Below are 18,119 nucleotides of genomic sequence, written 5' to 3' on the forward strand. Positions count from 1 at the left end.
AGCGATGGGTGTGAGATAAGGTGGGCATCACCAGGTCTTTATTACCTGTATATACCTGTATATACCTGTGTATAGTATACCTGTGTATAGTATACCTGTGTATAAAACCTCAGGTTGGTGAGAGGTCCAGCACAAGTTGACTTGTACCTGTTCAGAGCACCACTCTTCAGCCCCACCTCGCTTCCTTCCTCATCGTCGTTTCGTCCTTGTTTTTTTTAAACACTAAAAAGGGTAAGATCTTGGCAAACCTTTTTTTTTCTCTTCCTCAATCTGCTGGTCTCCTAACAATCTGCTAATGAAGGGCGGGCGTAGTGGATGGTCTCAGCTGGTTCCTCCCCCTCCCTAGCCGAGGTCGGACCAGGAACCCCTCCACCCATCCTGGGGAGAGCTCTGCCGTCGCCCCCGCCCCCCCATCACATTTTATTTGTATAGCCCTTAATCACAGGTCCAGTCTCAAAGGGCTAGACAGGCAATGTGTTTATGACCCCCCCCCCTGACCATAGCCCCCCAGATGGCCAGAAAAAACTCCCCTTAATAGTGAGGAAGAGATCATGAGAAGGAACCCAGAGTGGGGGATCCCTCCTTCCAGGGATGCTCAGGGGTGCAATGGGGGCCATCATTGACATTCATACATACTGGGGTGCTGGCTGGTTAACCGAAAGGAGAGTCCAGGCATTCAGTTGTAGTCACTGCGAAATCGACTCACAAGTGAGGTTTGGGCCCATCAGAGCCTTCAACCTGACCTGGAGTAGAGGCACAAAGCGGTGCCAGCACGGCCCGAGGTGAACGGACTTCATTCATACAGCGCTTTTCTAACCACTTGACACTCAGCTAGGAGGAGCTGGGGATAGAGCTATCGACCTTCCGGTTACCAGCCAACCCTCTCTACCTCCTCAGCCACATGTCTCACGGTCGACTCGTCAGCATGTTCAGACCAATCCACCGAGATACAGACAGGAAGTCAAACAATAAGAGTCTTCCTGTCCAGATTGTTTTTGTCCGGAATTCGGATGATGCAAGACCGTGGATGAACTCGCAACTGAAGCCCGGCCGCGTGGCCACACTGGTGTCAGACTCCCAGCCTGGGCTTCGGCACTTCATTGAGGTAGACCCCAGACAGACATGCTGATGCAGACAGACTGATCAACCTACCTGCCACTCCCCCCTGTAAAGTCAGTAAGGGGTCGATTGTGGAGTGTAACAAAATTCACACATTCATACCAACAGGCCACATATGCCCTTGGCAATTAAAAGAAGCTTCTTTTTCCACGCTAAGGAGGGATCCGGAGACTATGGAGGCGACCAGCTCATACAGGAGGCCATTCATCATGTGTCAATTCTAGAGATACGAGCGGTCAAGGTGTTCGAGAGACCCAGATGCTCAAGGCCACAAGAACAAGTGTAATTCCCGCACATAGCCACAAACCAAGTTGCAATGCCAACACATAGCCGCAAGGGACAGCATAAAGACACATACGGGTATCCAGGGGGGCGGGAGCTCAGCGCCATGCTTAGCCACTCAGAGCACATAACTGAGCCCACGCCTGCCCAGTAGATAAGTCACAACACATAGCCCAGGGGGCTAGAACGCTCCAGGTAACGCATTTTTCAGATGCCCTACTAAGTGTATCTCCACGCGTGCCCATACGATTCCTCCTCCTCCTTTGCTTCAGAGACTAGTCCAAAACTTTACCAAATAAAGTGAGTTAAAGCGATCCTGACTCGGCAGACTTTTGCCAGAAGAACACGGCAGGAGTGCCTCGAGGGGGCAAATCAACATCACCCCTGCTGCTGGAGAGGTTGAGTTACGTTAAAAACAACCAAATCATCGGAGCTGCTCCCACCAGGAAGGGAGATGTTGAGACATGTTTGGCAGATTCAGGTTTATTGGCTGATGCATGTAAAACAAGTGGAGATGCCAAGCATATTACTAAATATTATTTACAAAATCTGAAATGAACTAGTGAACTTGAACAATAACGAAAACATATTAAACCAATGATATTTTTTATGATATTTTATTTAATAATCCCTTTTTACAGATTTTTAAGTAAATAAGAATCATTAAGTCTTTTCCATGTTATCTGCAGATGCTGATACATGACACAGAAAAACATCTATCAACAATAAAACACTTTAGTGTTCCGAACAAGTTGGTTTTCATCAACAAATGCACTCATTGAGTACAAAAACTCGAAAAAAATCTCTCTCCCTCTGAACCAGACAGGGTCATCCCTGGGTTATTTATACATGAGCAGAGTGACTAGTTCATCAGCTGGTGAACCATCCCACCACACTGCTGATTACTGCTAGTACTGCTGTGTGTACAGGAGACGTATTCTCTGTACTACTCATACTCTGTGTACGGCTAGTACTACTGTATGTACACAGGGAGAAGTATTATGTGTACTGCTGTAAGTCTTTGTACTGCTTGAACTACTGAGCGTATAAAGGGAGATGTATTCTGTGTACTGCTAGTACTATGTGTACTTCTACTACTGTATGTGTACAGGGAGAAGTATTCTGTGTACTGCTATAGTTCTTTGTGTTAGAGCAGTAGGATTGTATGTACTGGTCATACTGGTTTTAGTTCTAGTGGTTTGTCCTGGCCTTCTGGCTGCCCTCCGAATCGACAAAGGCTGCAAAGTATTCTGGACCTCAAGCGAAGCCGTTTCATAGTCGGACCGACCACGTTTAGGTCACATCACATTCCCCGATCTTGGATTACTTTCTATCTAACGTTTTGGTTGGGTTGTTTCCTGACGGCTCCATGCAGCAGGGAGCTGAACACTGGAGCCCCTCAGAGCCCCACTCTACTCCTCCACCGCCGGCGGGGGGGACAGCTTCAGCTTGAAGTCCTCGCTGTGGAACACACTTCCTGTGCCCTGGGGGGCAGGATGCAGAAGCCCCGCCTTCTCGTTGCCATGGCAATGCGTGAGCTCCGAGAGGATCGCCAGCTGGTGGGGTGGGGGGGGAACAAGAACACTGCAGTGTTTAGAAAACCCTCAACTTCTCCTCCTCACGTCCTATTGGCTCCTGCTCTTAATGAGATGCAAACTCGTTGGCATCAGAGCTGTGTGAGGGAGCATCATCTAACCCGAGGAGCTGCAGTCTCCCACTGGTTACATAGCAGACCTAGCGTGTAGCTTGCAGCTAGCATGTAGCTAGAGTATAGCTAGCTTGCAGATCAAACACAGTTAGAGTATACAAAGAGAGTGGAGAGCTTGTATCTAGCACATAGATACATAGATAGCATGTATATATCATGTAGATAGCGTTTAGCTAGACGCTATCTACGTGCTAGCTCCACGCTATCTACATGCAAGCCTAATGCCCCATTTCCACTGCAGGGTGCGGAACGGATCGGATCGCAAAGGTGCGGTAGGGAGGGGGCAGTATATAGCCCAGCTCAGTTCCGAGGTCGCGTTTCCACTGCCGACAGTACCCTTGGTGGTAGGCCGGATGTCAATCGCCGCGGCAGCTACGTAAACATCGTAAACAACGTCTTCCTCCGCAAGAATGCAGACGAACGTCTCCACCTCCTTGTTCGCCCAAGCAAGCTTTTTACGCGACATGTTAATTGTAAAGAATAATACCTTGAGGCTACTGTTTGTTTGTTTTTATCCCCGCGTCACCCGGAAGTGACGATTCTGTCGACCAATCAACGGAGGGGGGGTGTAGCTAGAATTCCAGGGTACCCTTTCAGGCGTCTGGTCTCGTTTTGGGTACCGCAACGGAGGAGTCCCTAGAATGGGGTCGGAACGGGTACGGCAAAGTCCGGGTCACGCCCACTTTTGGCGGTGGAAACGCGATCCGACCCGCACCTTTGCGATCCGATCCGTTCCGCACCCTGCAGTGGAAATGCGCCATAAGGCTATCAACGTGCTAGCTAAACGCAATCTACGTGCAAGCCTAACGCTACCTACGTGCTAGCCTAAGGCTATCAAATTGCTAGCTAAAGAATATCTACCTGCTAGCCTAACGCTATCTACATGATAGGTAGACAGCTTTGAGCTATGGTGTAAGCGATGGGTGTTAGCGGTGGGCGTTAGCGGTGGGTGTTAGCGGTGGGTGAAAACGGTTGGTGTAGGCGGTGGGTGTAGGCGCTGGGTGTTAGCGCTGGGTGTTAGCGCTGGGTGTTAGCGCTGGGTGTTAGCGCTGGGTGTTAGCGGTGGATGAAAACGGTGGGTGTAGGCGGTGGGTGTTAGCAGTCGGTCCTACCCGCGATGGCCCGTGGTACAGACACCGCAGGTGGTCCCAGGACTGGGCCTGCTGGGGGTCCAGGGTCGCCTCCACAAACAGCTGGAGGACACACAACACACAACGTTGTACTGCGTGAAACACAGCATCAGGACCGGGACCAGTCCACCACCTGGGGCTCAGCCAGGCACCGTCCCCTCGGCCCGGTCCATAGAGCGGGTTAATGCTAACAGAGCTGACGCTAACAGAGCTGACGGGAACAAAGCTGACGCTAACAGAGCTAACGGTTAGTAAATGAGAGCGTTACCTTTTTCCCATGAGCCTCCAGGCCGGGCTCTCGGAGCGATGAGGTCACGTTCGTCTGGAGGGGGGGTACAGATGAGTGTGTGGGGGGGGATACAGAGGAGGCAATGTCAGGACCGATCCATGCCGTCTGAATAAACAGTGTGGTCGGGGACTCTGGTCCCTCCTGTCCCTGCCTTACTCAGCGCCCAATCAGCAGCTGTCCGTGTGACCCTATCAGCCAATCAGAGGCTATGCCTGCGTTATTACATGTGTTTAATGCTAACAGTCATCTGATGCCCACCAGTGTACCGGTGGTGGTGGGGTTCAGTATTTGGTCATTTATAATCTTTATTTATAATAATATATTTGTGTTCTTCAAGGTATCGTAGTGTTTGATGTTCTCTGTGTAGTAAATGAGTCAAGTGAAGGTATCGGATCGGCCGTTAACCGACTGCATTTTAGGCAGTATCGGAGGAATGTCCAATCCTGGTACCGGTATCGGACCGACCCTAATCAGGACAATGACATCGTCTGGTCGCGCTCACAGGAAGGCGCTCAAACACGAGAGGGTCTCCACCGACCTGGGCCAGAGAGGTGCTCCGGGCCCGCCTCTGGTCTGCCATGGCTCCGCCCCTTCCTCCCTGATTGGACGAGCACTTGAAGCAGCTCCACTGCTGCGGTCGCTCCGAGCCGGAGCCACTCCCACAGTCTTTGGCCTGCAGGCACTGGCAGTGGTACAGGTGGCCACAGCTGGAGGCAGAAACACACAAACACACACACAAACACACAAGGTCACCAACAATTCATTGAATCGGAATACACAATGTATCAGGATTTACAAATGTTCAGCACTGTTTCTGTCGCCATCGCAGAAACTATTTCACAGAAAACGGTTTCCATGCGACTTCAGGTAACTCCATTTATATGAGCAATACCTAGCTCTGTAAGCAGCTAGGCAGCTCTATGTGTGTGTACGGTTTTCTGTGTGTGTGTGTGTGTGTGTGTGTGTGTGTGTGTGTGTGTGTGTGTGTGTGTGTGTGTGTGTGTGTGTGTGTGTGTGTGTGTGTGTGTGTGTGTGTGTGTGTGTATGGCTGAGCCCTCGGGTTGACCCCTGACCTGAAGATGACGATCTCCTCGGGGGGGTCGTGGCGCCTCCTGTACTGCAGCAGGCAGATGTTGCAGGTGTCCTGCCGCGGCACCAGCCCCCGCGTCACGCTGGCCCGCAGGTGGGCAAGGGACCAGTGGAGGTCATGGTTCAGCAGGCTGGTGGTGGTCTCAAGGAGGGTCTTGGGGGGGGGGGGGGGGAGGGAGGCGGGTGACAGAGAGGAGAGAAGAGAGGAGAGAAAGAAACACACGTAAACAGAATTATTTAAATTCATGTACAGTGACAATAATTAATCATGTAAGGTGAATGTTAATCAATGTTTAAACTCAACCCTACTTATTATATTTTTTGCATATTCAAATGTTTGAAATTGTGATCTCTGTTTAGCACTGATCCCTGTCCTGTCCTGGTGCGTTGACCCTGTGATTGGCTGCCCTACCTAAGGCCTCAGTCTCTCAAGGCTTGTGATTGGCTGCCCTACCTAAGGCCTCAGTCTCTCAAGGCTTGTGATTGGCTGCCCTACCTGAGGCCTCAGACTCTCAAGGCGTGTGAGTGTGTGTGTGGTACCTGCTCATAGTTGAAGGTCTGTGTTTGTGTGTGTGTGGTACCTGCTCATAGTTTAAGGTGTGAGTGTGTGTGTGGTACCTGCTCATAGTTTAAGGTGTGAGTGTGTGTGTGGTACCTGCTCATAGTTTAAGGTGTGAGTGTGTGTGTGGTACCTGCTCATAGTTGAAGGTGTCCAGCATACCCAGGATCAGACCCTGGATCTCTGACAGCTTCCCTTTACCGTACACTGGGTCCTGAGACGCACACACACACACACACACACACACACACACACACACACACACACACACACACACACACACACACACACACACACACACACACACACACACACACACAAATACGTACACACACAACCGTACATACATACACAAATAAAATGAATAAGCATCCTGCCCATCCACCATAGAGGATAAAAAAGCTCCAGTATTCAGGACAAAAAATCCCCAAATCCACCCTGCCGCAGATGTTATTGTTATTCTTTTTTAATTTCCTGTTTATTAAATCTTGTTATTCTCCTCCCCTATCTCCGGCAGAATGCAGATGGGACTTGAATGTTCACCCAAAAATAGGACTTTTAGGAAAGGGGAGCTTTCTGTAGACGACGGTTTTATTTCAGATAAACGGGCGGAGAGAGATCAGAGCATGTTGAAGCCCTCCCGCCAGGCGGACGCAGGTGAGGGGGGAGTGGCCTAACGTACACACCTGCAGGATCCTCTGGATGATGTCGGGCAGCGGGATGAAGCTGCTCATGGCGTTCAGGACCTTCATGGTCAGCTCCTTCAGCGCTGAGCCAAACACAATACAATATAGAGGTCAATACACACTGTGTGTGTGTGTGTGTGTGTGTGTGTGTGTGTGTGTGTGTGTGTGTGTGTGTGTGTGTGTGTGTGTGTGTGACTGTGTGTACCTTCAGAAGTATGGTTAGTGTTGGGTCCTCTCAGGAGCTTCTGAGGAGCCATCATGGCCTCCAGCAGAGGAAACCACAACACCTGGAGGAGAGACGGTTACCATGGTTACTACAACAACCAGCACAACACATGCAGATGAGACGGTTACAGTGGTCACTACAACAACCACCACAACACCTGCAGGAGCGAGGATAAACATGGTTACTACAAAAATCTCCAATACAATTGTAGAAGAGATAGTTACCAACCACACCACAGACAGTGACCATGGCTAATACTACAACAAGATAATTACCAGAGACACCAACACCTTGAGCAAGACATTTCCATGGATACAACAACCACATCCCCTTGGGGAGAGGCGGTTCCCACTGCAGGCACCAGGTGTGTGGACCCTGACCTCTGACCTCTCTCCTACAGGCACCAGGTGTGTGGACCCTGACCTCTGACCTCTCTCCTACAGGCACCAGGTGTGTGGTCCCTGGGCTGACCTATGACCTCTGACCTCTCACCTCTCTCTGCTGCTGGTTCAGGTTCTGGGAGTTCCGTTGGCACAGGGCGATGATGTCATCCAGAGAGCTCTCCAGGCCCTCCAATGGCACGCTGCCGTCCTTGGCCCCGCCTCCGTCTCCCTCGGCCACGCCCCCATCCCTGGTGATGGACTCCAGGATTCTCTTCAACTTCTGTTCGGACGGAAGGGACGAGATGACGTGTGATTTAATTCATTTATATGATATAAACTATATACTATAGACCGTATAATCATACTATATCACTACAGTGATGAGGATGAGGACGTACGGTGAGCAGCACGGTGAAGGCCCCGTGGGCGTCGCCCTTCTTCTCCAGCAGGTAGGAGGTGGCCTCACTGTGACCGTACTGCTCTGTCATCTGGAGACACACACACACACAGGGGAGAGAGAGACAGGCAGGAGAGAGAGACACACACACAGGGGAGAGAGAGACAGGCAGGAGAGAGAGAGACACACACACAGGGGAGAGAGAGACAGGCAGACACACACACACAGGGGAGAGAGAGACAGGCAGGAGAGAGAGAGACACACACAGGGGAGAGAGAGACAGACACACAGGGGAGAGAGACACACACACAGGGGAGAGAGAGACAGGCAGGAGAGAGAGACACACACACAGGAGAGAGAGACACACACACACAGGGGAGAGAGAGACAGGCAGGAGAGAGAGACACACACACAGGAGAGAGAGAGACACACACAGGGGAGAGAGAGACAGGCAGGAGAGAGAGACACACACGCAGGAGAGAGAGACACACACACAGGGGAGAGAGAGACAGGCAGGAGAGAGAGACACACACAGGGGAGAGAGAGACAGGCAGGAGAAAGAGACACACACAGGAGAGAGAGACAGACAGGATAGAGAGAGAGAAAGAGAGACAGACAGGATATACAGACACACGTGCGTCCACAGGGAAAGAGAGAAAGATGATGAGAACTTTAACAAAAAGCTCCAATAAAACACTGTCACTTTGAACTTAGTTATAGTAGTTATTCAGTCACAAAATATGTTAATCTTTCAAGGTTCATGGGTGACCACACCCCCCCGGCCCCCTGACCAAACCCCCCTGGCCCCCTGACCACACCCCTCTGGCCCCCTGACCACACACCCCTGGCCACCCCCGTCTGACCCCCAGACCACACCCCCCTGGCCCCCTGACCACACCCCTCTGGTCCCCTGACCACACCCCCCTGGCCCCCAGACCACACCCGTCTGGCCCCCAGACCACACCCCCTGGCCCCCAGACCACACCCCCTGGCCCCCAGACCACACCCCTCTGGTCCCCAGACCACGCCCACCTGGCCCCCTGACCACACCCCCCTGAACCCCCAGACCACACCCACCTTGATGGCTGCCTCCAGGGGGTAGAGCTGGGAGGTCTCCAGGAAGGCCTGGAGCCCGGGGGGGTCGAAGCGACACAGCAAGCCCACCTGCTGCTCATGGAGGTCGGGGTCAAGGGTCACCGTGCTGTCGGCAGGCCGGCCCTCTCTGGAGGGTCAGCCAGACAGGAGCAGGGACAGGAGGGTCGACAGATGAACAGACAGACAGGAGAGACAGACAGACAGGAGGAGAGGAGAGAGGGGAGGATAAGAGAGATACAGACAGACAGGAGAAGAGACAAACAGAGAGAAAGACATTCAGGAGGAGAGGAGAGATGGACACACAGACAGACAGACAAGAGAGTTACAGACAGAGAGACAGACAGACAGGAGGTGAGAGAGACAGGGAGACGATAGGTCAACGGCCGTCGTAGAAGCAACCCACTCAGTGTTAGTACTCAGTACACACCCACATCAATGCAAATACACACACACACACACACACACACACACACACACACACACACACACACACACACACACACACACACACACACACACACACACACACACACACACACACACACACACACACACAGTACCTGGGCTCCAGCAGGCTCGTGAGGAACTGAAAACGTAACTTATCATCCTGGAGCGAGAGAGAGATGAAAAGTATTACATTTTGACAATGCCAAACATAAGTGTGAGACTCTTCCCGTCCACTAAGGGGCGAGAGAGAGCAAACCATCTGGAGCCCTCACCTCAAGCTGAGAGAGGATTGGTTGCACGTGTTCCGAGAAGTGACACGTGACCAGGTCAGCTGACCTGCTGGGGTCAAGGGCCACCAGTTCCTGAAAATTTCAAAAACATAACGTGCTTAACATAACGTGTGTATGTTTGTGTGTCAATATACGTGTGTGTTTGTGTGTGTGCGTATATGTGCACATGTATAGCACACACACGCAAATGCATTCACATACATTCCGTGTGTGCGTGCGTGCGTGCATGCGTGTGTGCGTCTATGGTGTGTATGTGAATGTGTTTGTGCTTGAGTGCTGTAATGTGTGTGTGTGCGTGCGTGCGTGCGTGCGTGCGTGCGTGCGTGCGTGCATGCGTGTGAGTATGTGAATGTGTTTGTGCTTGCGTGCGTGCTGTAATGTGTGTGCGTGTGTGTGTGTGTGTACCTGTATGTGCTGTAGTGATTTGTCCCAGACGTTCTGTTTCTCCGCAGGGCTGTAACCCGGCATCGAGAGCAGGTTGTGGATGTAGCTGAACACCTCCACCTGTCACACACACACAGGACCACACACACACAAACACACAAACACACGCATATAAAAGTGCACGATTAAGTAGCCGCCCGATGCAACACAGCAGAAATCAATCATTGTCTATCTATCCATGCATATTACACTACATATTAGTGTTTACATTTTGATTTGTGTGTACGTGTGTGTGTGTACGTGTGTGTGTGTACGTGTGTGTGTGTACGTGTGTGTGTGTGTGTGTGTGTGTGTGTGTTACCTTTCTAAGGTTGTCCCTCAGGTAACAGTCGATGATTTTCTCGTACAGATGTTGCTTCTCATACAGGAACTCACAGATCTGGTAGCTGGGGAGGGGGGGGGGGGGGGGGAGTGAGAGCGGGAGAGGGAGAGAGAGGAAGTGAGACGGAGAGACAGAGACAGAGACAGAGAGGAGAGCGAGAGCGAGAGAGAGAGAGAGAGAGAGAGAGAGAGAGAGAGAGAGAGAGAGAGAGAGGAGAGGGGGGGAGAGAGACAGAAACAGAAAGGTGGAGCGGGAGAGCGAGAGATAGAGAGCGAGAGACAGTACGAGAGGGAGACACAGAGAATGGGAGAGAGAGAGAGAGAGAGAGGGAGGGGGGGTGATGGAGGAGGAGAGGAGGAGAGAAATGTAGGGGAAAGAGAGGGAGACAGAGAATGGGAGAGAGAGGCAGGTATGAAGATGCATTATGGGGTTAATTCTATCTGTTCACTTGTATGAAGATATGCTTAGATTATGTCCTAGCTGATTAAAAGAGGTTATGAGGAACAGATTGATATCTCTCAGGATCAGATCAGCAGTGGAAAGGAAACGCCTCCTTATCGTTCATTACCATGTGACCAGGAAACGCAGTGAAATGTGTTGATTAAAGATGTTTCGAATCATCCCTATTACCGTAGATATGCTCATTAATTACAATGGGATTACCAATTAAGGATAAGGATTTAATTTAGCGCATTTCTTCCTCCTATTTTCTGATTGGCTGAATCCCATCCAGGCCCCGGTCACAACAAGCACAACATTCTTCTAATTGGTTTGACCACTCACAACTCTGCCTTCTCCGCTAGGGCCAATAGGCTCCCTTCGTCAAACTGGACCACACCCCCAACGTGCAGAAGCTCCAACAAAACCTAGAAAACAAAAATCACCAATTCATCAATAATCCAATCAATCTAAATCCATCAGTATCCGTCTGCTACACCTCCCGGTCTGGCGTGGGCATGAACCCACCTGCTGCCGCTCGGTGTGTCGCGAGTCATCGTCCGGGCAACAGAGGAACTCCAGGACCTGGGGAGCCAATCACACAACAGGATGAGCAGCAGTGGGTGGGCATCTAGACAGGAAGTGAGCTGACCAACTGAAGAGGAGGCGGGGTTACCTGGTCGAACAGCTTCCTGTTGACAAACAGCGTGTTGTCGGGCTTGGCCATCTGGCGGGCCAGGAAGGTGAAGAGCCCGCCCACCTGGGAGGGGGTGAAGTCAGGGTTGTCCACCATCACCTGGGAGACGGGGGACACACCTGGTCACACCTGGCCGGCCAATGAGGGAGCCAGCCAATCAGAGAGTGAGACCGTCACACAGTTAGCCAATGAGGGAGCTGACCAGTCACAGAGTTCGCCAATGAGAGAGCTGAACAGTCACACAGCTAGCCAATCAGAGAGCAGAAGAGTCACACAGCTAGCAAATCAGAGAGCTAGACAGTCACACAGTTAGCCAATGAGGGAGCTGAGACAGTCACAGCCAATCAGAGAGCTGATCAGTCACACAGTCATTCAGAGAGTTTGGCGATCAAACCGCTAGCCAATAAGAGTTGGACAATTTGAGAGCCAACCAATCAGAGAACGCCAATTACAGAAACAGAGGAATAATAGGAAAGGGATCAGTCAGAGAGGATTACACAGTTGGACCAGTGACCCTACCAGGGGAGGGGAGCATGGTATAACAACAGTATGTGAACCATTAGGGTAGACATCGGTGGTGAGAAGGTTTCTCCATAAAGAACGCCTGGAGATTGTCTCACAAATCGCAACGTTGACCTCAACACATCGGGCAGACGGGAGCCGTGGAGAATGTCAGATGTCAGATCCTACAGCCCTAGATGGTTCGAAACACTCAGCCTCTGAAGGGTACCTTCAGCAAGATGTCCACTATCCTCTGCTGGTACTCCAAGGCCTGCTTGTCATTCCTGAAGTCCTCAAAGGTCTGTCCGGCGAAAGGAAAGAGAGACGCACGTTACACAAGAAGATGATCACACCTCTGGATCAAAGGATTCTTCTTCATCATGTGTTCGTTTTTGAAGATCACTTGAATTGGTCAGAGATCAAAAGAATGATTTGAGGTGATCTAATCAGACTGTAATCAAGAGGTTTTTTTCGGTTTATATTGTAAAAAACTATTTTCTGTTCTGCTTATACAAGGCTCCTATTCTTTATATCGTGGACTTGGAGTACATTTTTTTAGTGAAATTACACAGTGAAAGATATTAATTTGGTTTCGCTTTTCATTATTCATATAATATATTAATAGGTTTAACGATTTTACGATTAAAATTGTGCTGAAACTATCCATTCTATATTCTGAGCAATGAATGTCAACATAACGTTTAAAATCATTTTTGGAATATAATTTAGGGAAGAAAGGAGGAAAAAGAATTTATGGGCCCCCCTGCCCAGAATTTGGTGGGCGATCGGCCTCGAGTGTTTTGATTGGTTGTCGTTGATCCGTTGGGCAGTTTGGGGACGGCCAATGGGAGGAGAGTCCGTACCTGGGGGGCGGGTGGTATAGTTTGGCTGAAGCTCACCAGCGCCAGAACATTGAGGAACTCTCTGGTGTCAAAGTGGAGCAGAGTCCTGATGAAGGGGAACACCTCCTCTTCCTCAGAGGTCTCCGAGTGCAGACGGATCAGGAAGTCAAACACCTGGAGGGGAACACATGAACACAGCCGCTTCATATGAACACATGAACACAGCTGAATCGTAAAAAAACACATGAACACAGTCACTTCATATGCACACATGAACATGATAATAGGATCACACAGAACATTGAGGAATACTGAAAAAATAATGCAGGGTTAAGGGGTTTGATTCCTCGTCTGGCTCTCGGGATAGAGCAAGGCAGTAACTCTGCCAGGGCCGGGGGTTCGAGTCCCCCCGGGGCCGGCCGTGCTGGGCGTGTCTGCCCTAGTGTGGTGTGCTGTGGACACCCACCTTGTTCTTGACCTGGGGCACCAGGTCTTCAGGGATGTCCCCCAGGGGGTAGGCCCGGCCCGCCAGGCTGCAGCTGGGGGGGGACACAGGGAGTTACACACAGACCTACACACACACACACACACACACACACAACACACACACACAACACACGGACCAACACACACACACACCCACACACACAAACACTCATACCGACTAACCCACAAACACACACATCAACCCCCACAGAAGTACACACCTACACACACACACACCCACACACAAATGAATGCTTAGTAGATTTAACAGTATAAATCTAGTTAGTTGTACCTTATATAAACCAGCAGTTTGTTCCCGATCACCACCTGTTCATCTGCAGAGGAAACACATTTGGGTTTATCTGCTAATACGTAATAAATCAAATAATGATGATAGCTGTGAACTGCTGTGACGCAAGACCTACTAGTCAGCTGTCTCCCCTCTCGGAGATGGGGTCCAATTTCAGCAAAAAGTTTCTGAAATATACAGTAGAACCAAACATAGAGAGTTTAGGGTTCTCACATAAAATAGAACCACACAGAGACTTTAGGGTCCTCACGCAAAATAGAACAACACTTACAGACTTTAGGGTTCTTAGATAACATAGAACACATAGAGAATTTAGGGTTCGAACATAAAATAGAACTCTAAGATTTCAGTAGTAAACTGCATCCTCGTTAGTATATATATCTCGTTGTCTTCAGTAGTAATCTGTATCCTCGTTTGTACCTGTAACTCGCTATGTCGTCAGTCGTAACCTGTATCCTTGTTAGCATGTTTATCTCGTTATACTTCAGTTGTAATTATCCTTGTTAGTATCTATATCTCGTTAAGTCTTCAGAATTAATCTGTATCCTCGTTAGTATGTGTATCTCGTTAAGTCTTCAGTATTAATCTGTATCCATGTTAGTATGTGTATCTCGTTCAGCCTTCAGTAGTAACCTGTATCCTCGTTAGTATGTGTACCTCGTTAAGTCTTCAGTAGTAACCTGTATCCTCGTTAGTACCTGTATCTCGTTAGGTCTTCAGCAGTAACCTGTATCCTCGTTAGTACGTGTATCTCGTTCAGCCTTCAGTTGTAACCTGTATCCTCGTTAGTATGTGTACCTCGTTAAGTCTTCAGTATTAATCTGTATCCTTGTTAGTACGTGTATCTCTTTAAGACTTCAGCAGTAATCTATATCCTCGTTAGTATGTGTACCTCGTTAAGTCTTCAGTAGTAACCTGTATCCTCGTTAGTACGTGTATCTCTTCAAGACTTCAGTAGTAATCTGTATCCTCGTTAGTACGTGTATCTCGTTAAGTCTTCAGTAGTAATCTGTATCCTCGTTAGTACCTGTATCTCGTTAAGTCTTCAGTATTAACCTGTATCCTTGTTAGTACATGCATCTCTTTAAGTCTTCAGTAGTAACCTGTATCCTTGTTAGTACGTGTATCTCGTTAAGTCTTCAGTAGTAACCTGTATCCTCGTTAGTACGTGTACCTCGTTAAGTCTTCAGTAGTAACCTGTATCCTCGTTAGCACCTGTATCTCGTTAGGTCTCAGTGAATCCTCGTACCTCCAGAGGAGTGATGTAGTCGTTCATCCCGCGGTTGAACACGTAGATCATCGCATCGTACAGATGATTCTCCCAGCACATCTGGACCACCTAGCTCACACACACACACACACACACACACACACACACACACACACACACACACACACACACACACAGTCACACACACACACACACACACACACACACACACACACACACACACACACACACACACACACAGCATTAACACTATTCAAACAAAGATTACAAATGCATGCAGGAAACAGATTAAAAAAAATGAAAGCGTAAACCGGTCCAGATTTCCGATAAACCTTTCTCAGAAAGGTGTTCTAATGTCAAATAGGACGTTATTAATCTCGGAAGGGATTTCCCAACGACAGCTTGACATAACAGAACAAACAACAAACACCCCCCCCCCCCCCCCCCCCAACCTTTTTTGACCCAAGATCTACTTTTGAAGTAGCCAACCTGCCGAGATCTACCAGTCTAGTGTCAACATTGCAAAACTACCTTCAAGCAGGGGGGGGTTTAGGACTGCGTAACTACTGTTGACGGCGTTCAACTACTGTTGACGGCGTTCAACTACTGTTGACAGCGCATGCGCTGCCGCGCATATATGTCCCGCGCAAGTTTTTTTTTTTTTTTATTATATATATAGATATATAATTTTTCTTTCTTTTTTCACCCCTCGCGGTCTACTTGGGATCTATCGGCGGTCTACTGGTAGACCGCGATCGACTGGTTGGGCACCCCTGCTATACACAAACCCCAAGAAACGCACGCACACACACGCTCAGAACACACACACACACACACCTGCTGCATGTCGAGGCTGGTGACGTCCAGGTGCACGATGAGCCGCTCCAGCCTGTCCATCAGGCCGTTGCCGTGGTAATGGGCCAGCAGGTCCTTCATGATGGGCGTGGTCAGGTGGGCCAGGCGCTGGCTGATGATGTAGCTCTCCAGCGCCTCCAGGAACATCCCCCGGGAAACCACGTTCTCCACCAGCCGCGAGTACAGCTGCTCGAACAGCAGGTCGCTGCACGCACACACACACGCACGCACGCACGCACACACACACACACACAAAATAATTGTTATACCTGTTCTTTATCAAAACAGTCTTTAAAATGATGCATTATTAAACACTCATCATCCATTAAACTAAATTCATCCTGCATATATATGTAAATGTAGTGTATAGAGCTGGTCAAACACAGGGCACTGGACCGACACAAACACACACATGCAATACAAACAAGCACACACAGAAATACATCATTCATACGTAACCATAATGTGAGTGTCTGTGTGTTTATTTACCTTCTCTGAAGCAACAGACAGTAATCCACCACTACAGGAACCACCTCCTGGATATATGAGAGAGACAGAGACAGCGAGAGAGAGGGATTTTTGTAGTTAATTTATTTAGATGCATGTATTTTATGTACTGCAATATAATAGTATATTTTTCTTATTAATAAAGCTTCATTCAATGTAATTTAAATTCAATGCATTGAGAGAGAGTGCGCGAGAGAGAGAGAGAGAGTGCGCGAGAGAGAGAGAGAGAGAGAGAGAGAGAGAGTGCGAGAGAGAGAGAGAGTGCGCGAGAGAGAGAGAGAGAGAGAGAGAGAGTGCGCGAGAGAGAGAGAGTAGAGAGAGAGAGAGAGAGAGTGCGCGAGAGAGAGAGTGCGCGAGAGAGAGAGAGAGAGAGAGAGAGAGAGAGAGAGAGAGAGAGAGAGAGAGAGAGAGAGAGAGAGAGAGCAAGAGAGCGAGACATCTTTCACTGCATATGAATCCTACAGGTGGTTTTAAAGACATAACCCCTGAACTAAATGGAAACATTAAAGCTTGAACCCAGAACCCAGACTAAAGCTGGGTCCCCTGGGTTTCTGTGGGCAGGTGGTCTGTGGGTCACCTGGAAGTGCTGCTCCAGGACCTGGATCTTCCCCTGGTCCGGACACCGCTTCAGGGACCGCTCCACGAACAGGATGAGGATCTCCACCATCTGGACAGCACGCGCACAAACACACACACAAACATGATGACACACACGCACAAACACACACACAAACATGATGACACAGACGCACACACACACACACACAAACACGCACTCACAGACGCAAATACACACACAGACACACACACACATGGAAATGCAACAATGTCTGACTAAAACCCACATCCACTGGAGGGAAGGAGGGAATGTTAGAAGAGTGAGAGAGCAGCTGGAGCTCCTACCTTGTCTGCTACAACTCCCTTCCTCTTCCCTGGATCTCCGTACAGACCTGCACACATACAACGCTTGGTTGGTGAAGAGCGTTTATACCCAGTGCCTTTCACAGACAGATGGTTAACAACACAATGCGGAACCAACATGGTGCTACAAAAACCTGTCTAGAAGAAGTGTGTGTTTGTGTTCCTGTATGTGTCAGTTAGTGTGTGTGTGTGTGTGTGTGTCGGTGTACCCACCGACCACGGCCTTAGCGGTGCCCTCATGGAAGGACCAGGCCAGAGCTAGTGCCTCTCCAAACCGCTCCTGTCTCAACAGGAAGTCCACACGCTGGGGGGGGGGGGGGGAAGGGGGAGAGAGAGAGAGAGAGAGAGAGAGAGAGAGAGAGAGAGAGAGAGAGAGAGAGAGAGAGAGAGAGAGAGAGAGAGAGAGAGAGAGAGAGAGAGAGAGAGAGAGAGAGAGAGAGAGAGAGAGAGAGAGAGAGAGAGAAAGAGAGAGAGAGAGAGAGTTATTCAAAGCACTTGGAATGCCTTAAAAAATTAAAAAATATATTAGATATTTTATATATTGCAAAGTATTCTTCTTCTCTGATTGTATTGTTGTTGTTGTGTGTTCCTACCTCCCTCCAGTTCCTCAGAGTCATGATGTGAGCCGACTGCAGATAAACAATACAACACCGTTGTTAGATAACACAACGTATAATATGTAAAACAATATATTATACAACATACAGTATAAAAATTCCAGATTCAATACATATCATACAATTTTAATTGTAGGTAACAATTAAAAATAATAGCACAAACATGATGTCTTCCATGTTGTATATGCTATAATTCTTTTCATTTAAATAAAAAATAAAAAAATAAAAATCCTGAAGCCGGTGGATAC

The 18,119-nt window shown here is 49.1% G+C and overlaps 2 protein-coding genes across 3 annotated transcripts in view; one reads left to right on the forward strand and one right to left on the reverse strand.

Annotated features, from left to right (window-relative positions):
• The first annotated feature begins 92 nt into the window (after positions 1–92).
• The window catches only part of LOC132473697 (DELTA-stichotoxin-Hmg2b-like), a 37,071-nt gene continuing 19,044 nt past the window's right edge, over positions 93–18,119 (forward strand). Inside the window, exon 1 of the mRNA XM_060073916.1 lies at positions 93–231. The gene's annotated coding sequence lies outside the window, so the exon portion shown is untranslated. The remainder of the gene's footprint in view (positions 232–18,119) is intronic.
• vps8 (VPS8 subunit of CORVET complex) overlaps positions 2,003–18,119 on the reverse strand; it is a 38,601-nt gene continuing 22,484 nt past the window's right edge. The window contains exons 16-45 of one of the 2 annotated variants that reach the window (XM_060073910.1): positions 17,848–17,883; positions 17,468–17,558; positions 17,237–17,283; positions 16,911–17,000; positions 16,316–16,362; positions 15,809–16,031; positions 14,990–15,079; positions 13,856–13,907; positions 13,723–13,765; positions 13,411–13,483; positions 13,002–13,118; positions 12,332–12,403; positions 11,581–11,700; positions 11,433–11,489; positions 11,250–11,332; positions 10,446–10,530; positions 10,106–10,204; positions 9,683–9,772; positions 9,524–9,570; positions 8,946–9,090; positions 7,870–7,959; positions 7,581–7,751; positions 7,068–7,149; positions 6,863–6,945; positions 6,310–6,390; positions 5,602–5,771; positions 5,067–5,235; positions 4,508–4,561; positions 4,222–4,302; positions 2,003–2,957 (exon numbers count right to left, since the gene is read on the reverse strand). In XM_060073910.1, the coding sequence (XP_059929893.1) occupies positions 2,814–2,957; positions 4,222–4,302; positions 4,508–4,561; positions 5,067–5,235; positions 5,602–5,771; positions 6,310–6,390; positions 6,863–6,945; positions 7,068–7,149; positions 7,581–7,751; positions 7,870–7,959; positions 8,946–9,090; positions 9,524–9,570; positions 9,683–9,772; positions 10,106–10,204; positions 10,446–10,530; positions 11,250–11,332; positions 11,433–11,489; positions 11,581–11,700; positions 12,332–12,403; positions 13,002–13,118; positions 13,411–13,483; positions 13,723–13,765; positions 13,856–13,907; positions 14,990–15,079; positions 15,809–16,031; positions 16,316–16,362; positions 16,911–17,000; positions 17,237–17,283; positions 17,468–17,558; positions 17,848–17,883 (2,832 nt within the window). In that variant the 3' untranslated portion in view covers positions 2,003–2,813. Of the gene's footprint in view, positions 2,958–4,221; positions 4,303–4,507; positions 4,562–5,066; positions 5,236–5,601; positions 5,772–6,309; positions 6,391–6,862; positions 6,946–7,067; positions 7,150–7,580; positions 7,752–7,869; positions 7,960–8,945; positions 9,091–9,523; positions 9,571–9,682; positions 9,773–10,105; positions 10,205–10,445; positions 10,531–11,249; positions 11,333–11,432; positions 11,490–11,580; positions 11,701–12,331; positions 12,404–12,965; positions 13,119–13,410; positions 13,484–13,722; positions 13,766–13,855; positions 13,908–14,989; positions 15,080–15,808; positions 16,032–16,315; positions 16,363–16,910; positions 17,001–17,236; positions 17,284–17,467; positions 17,559–17,847; positions 17,884–18,119 lie in introns of both variants that reach the window. The other variant, XM_060073909.1, reaches the window with a different exon arrangement.

This window comes from Gadus macrocephalus, chromosome 15 (assembly GCF_031168955.1).
Source record: "Gadus macrocephalus chromosome 15, ASM3116895v1".
In the NCBI taxonomy this organism is placed as follows: Eukaryota; Metazoa; Chordata; class Actinopteri; order Gadiformes; family Gadidae; genus Gadus; species Gadus macrocephalus.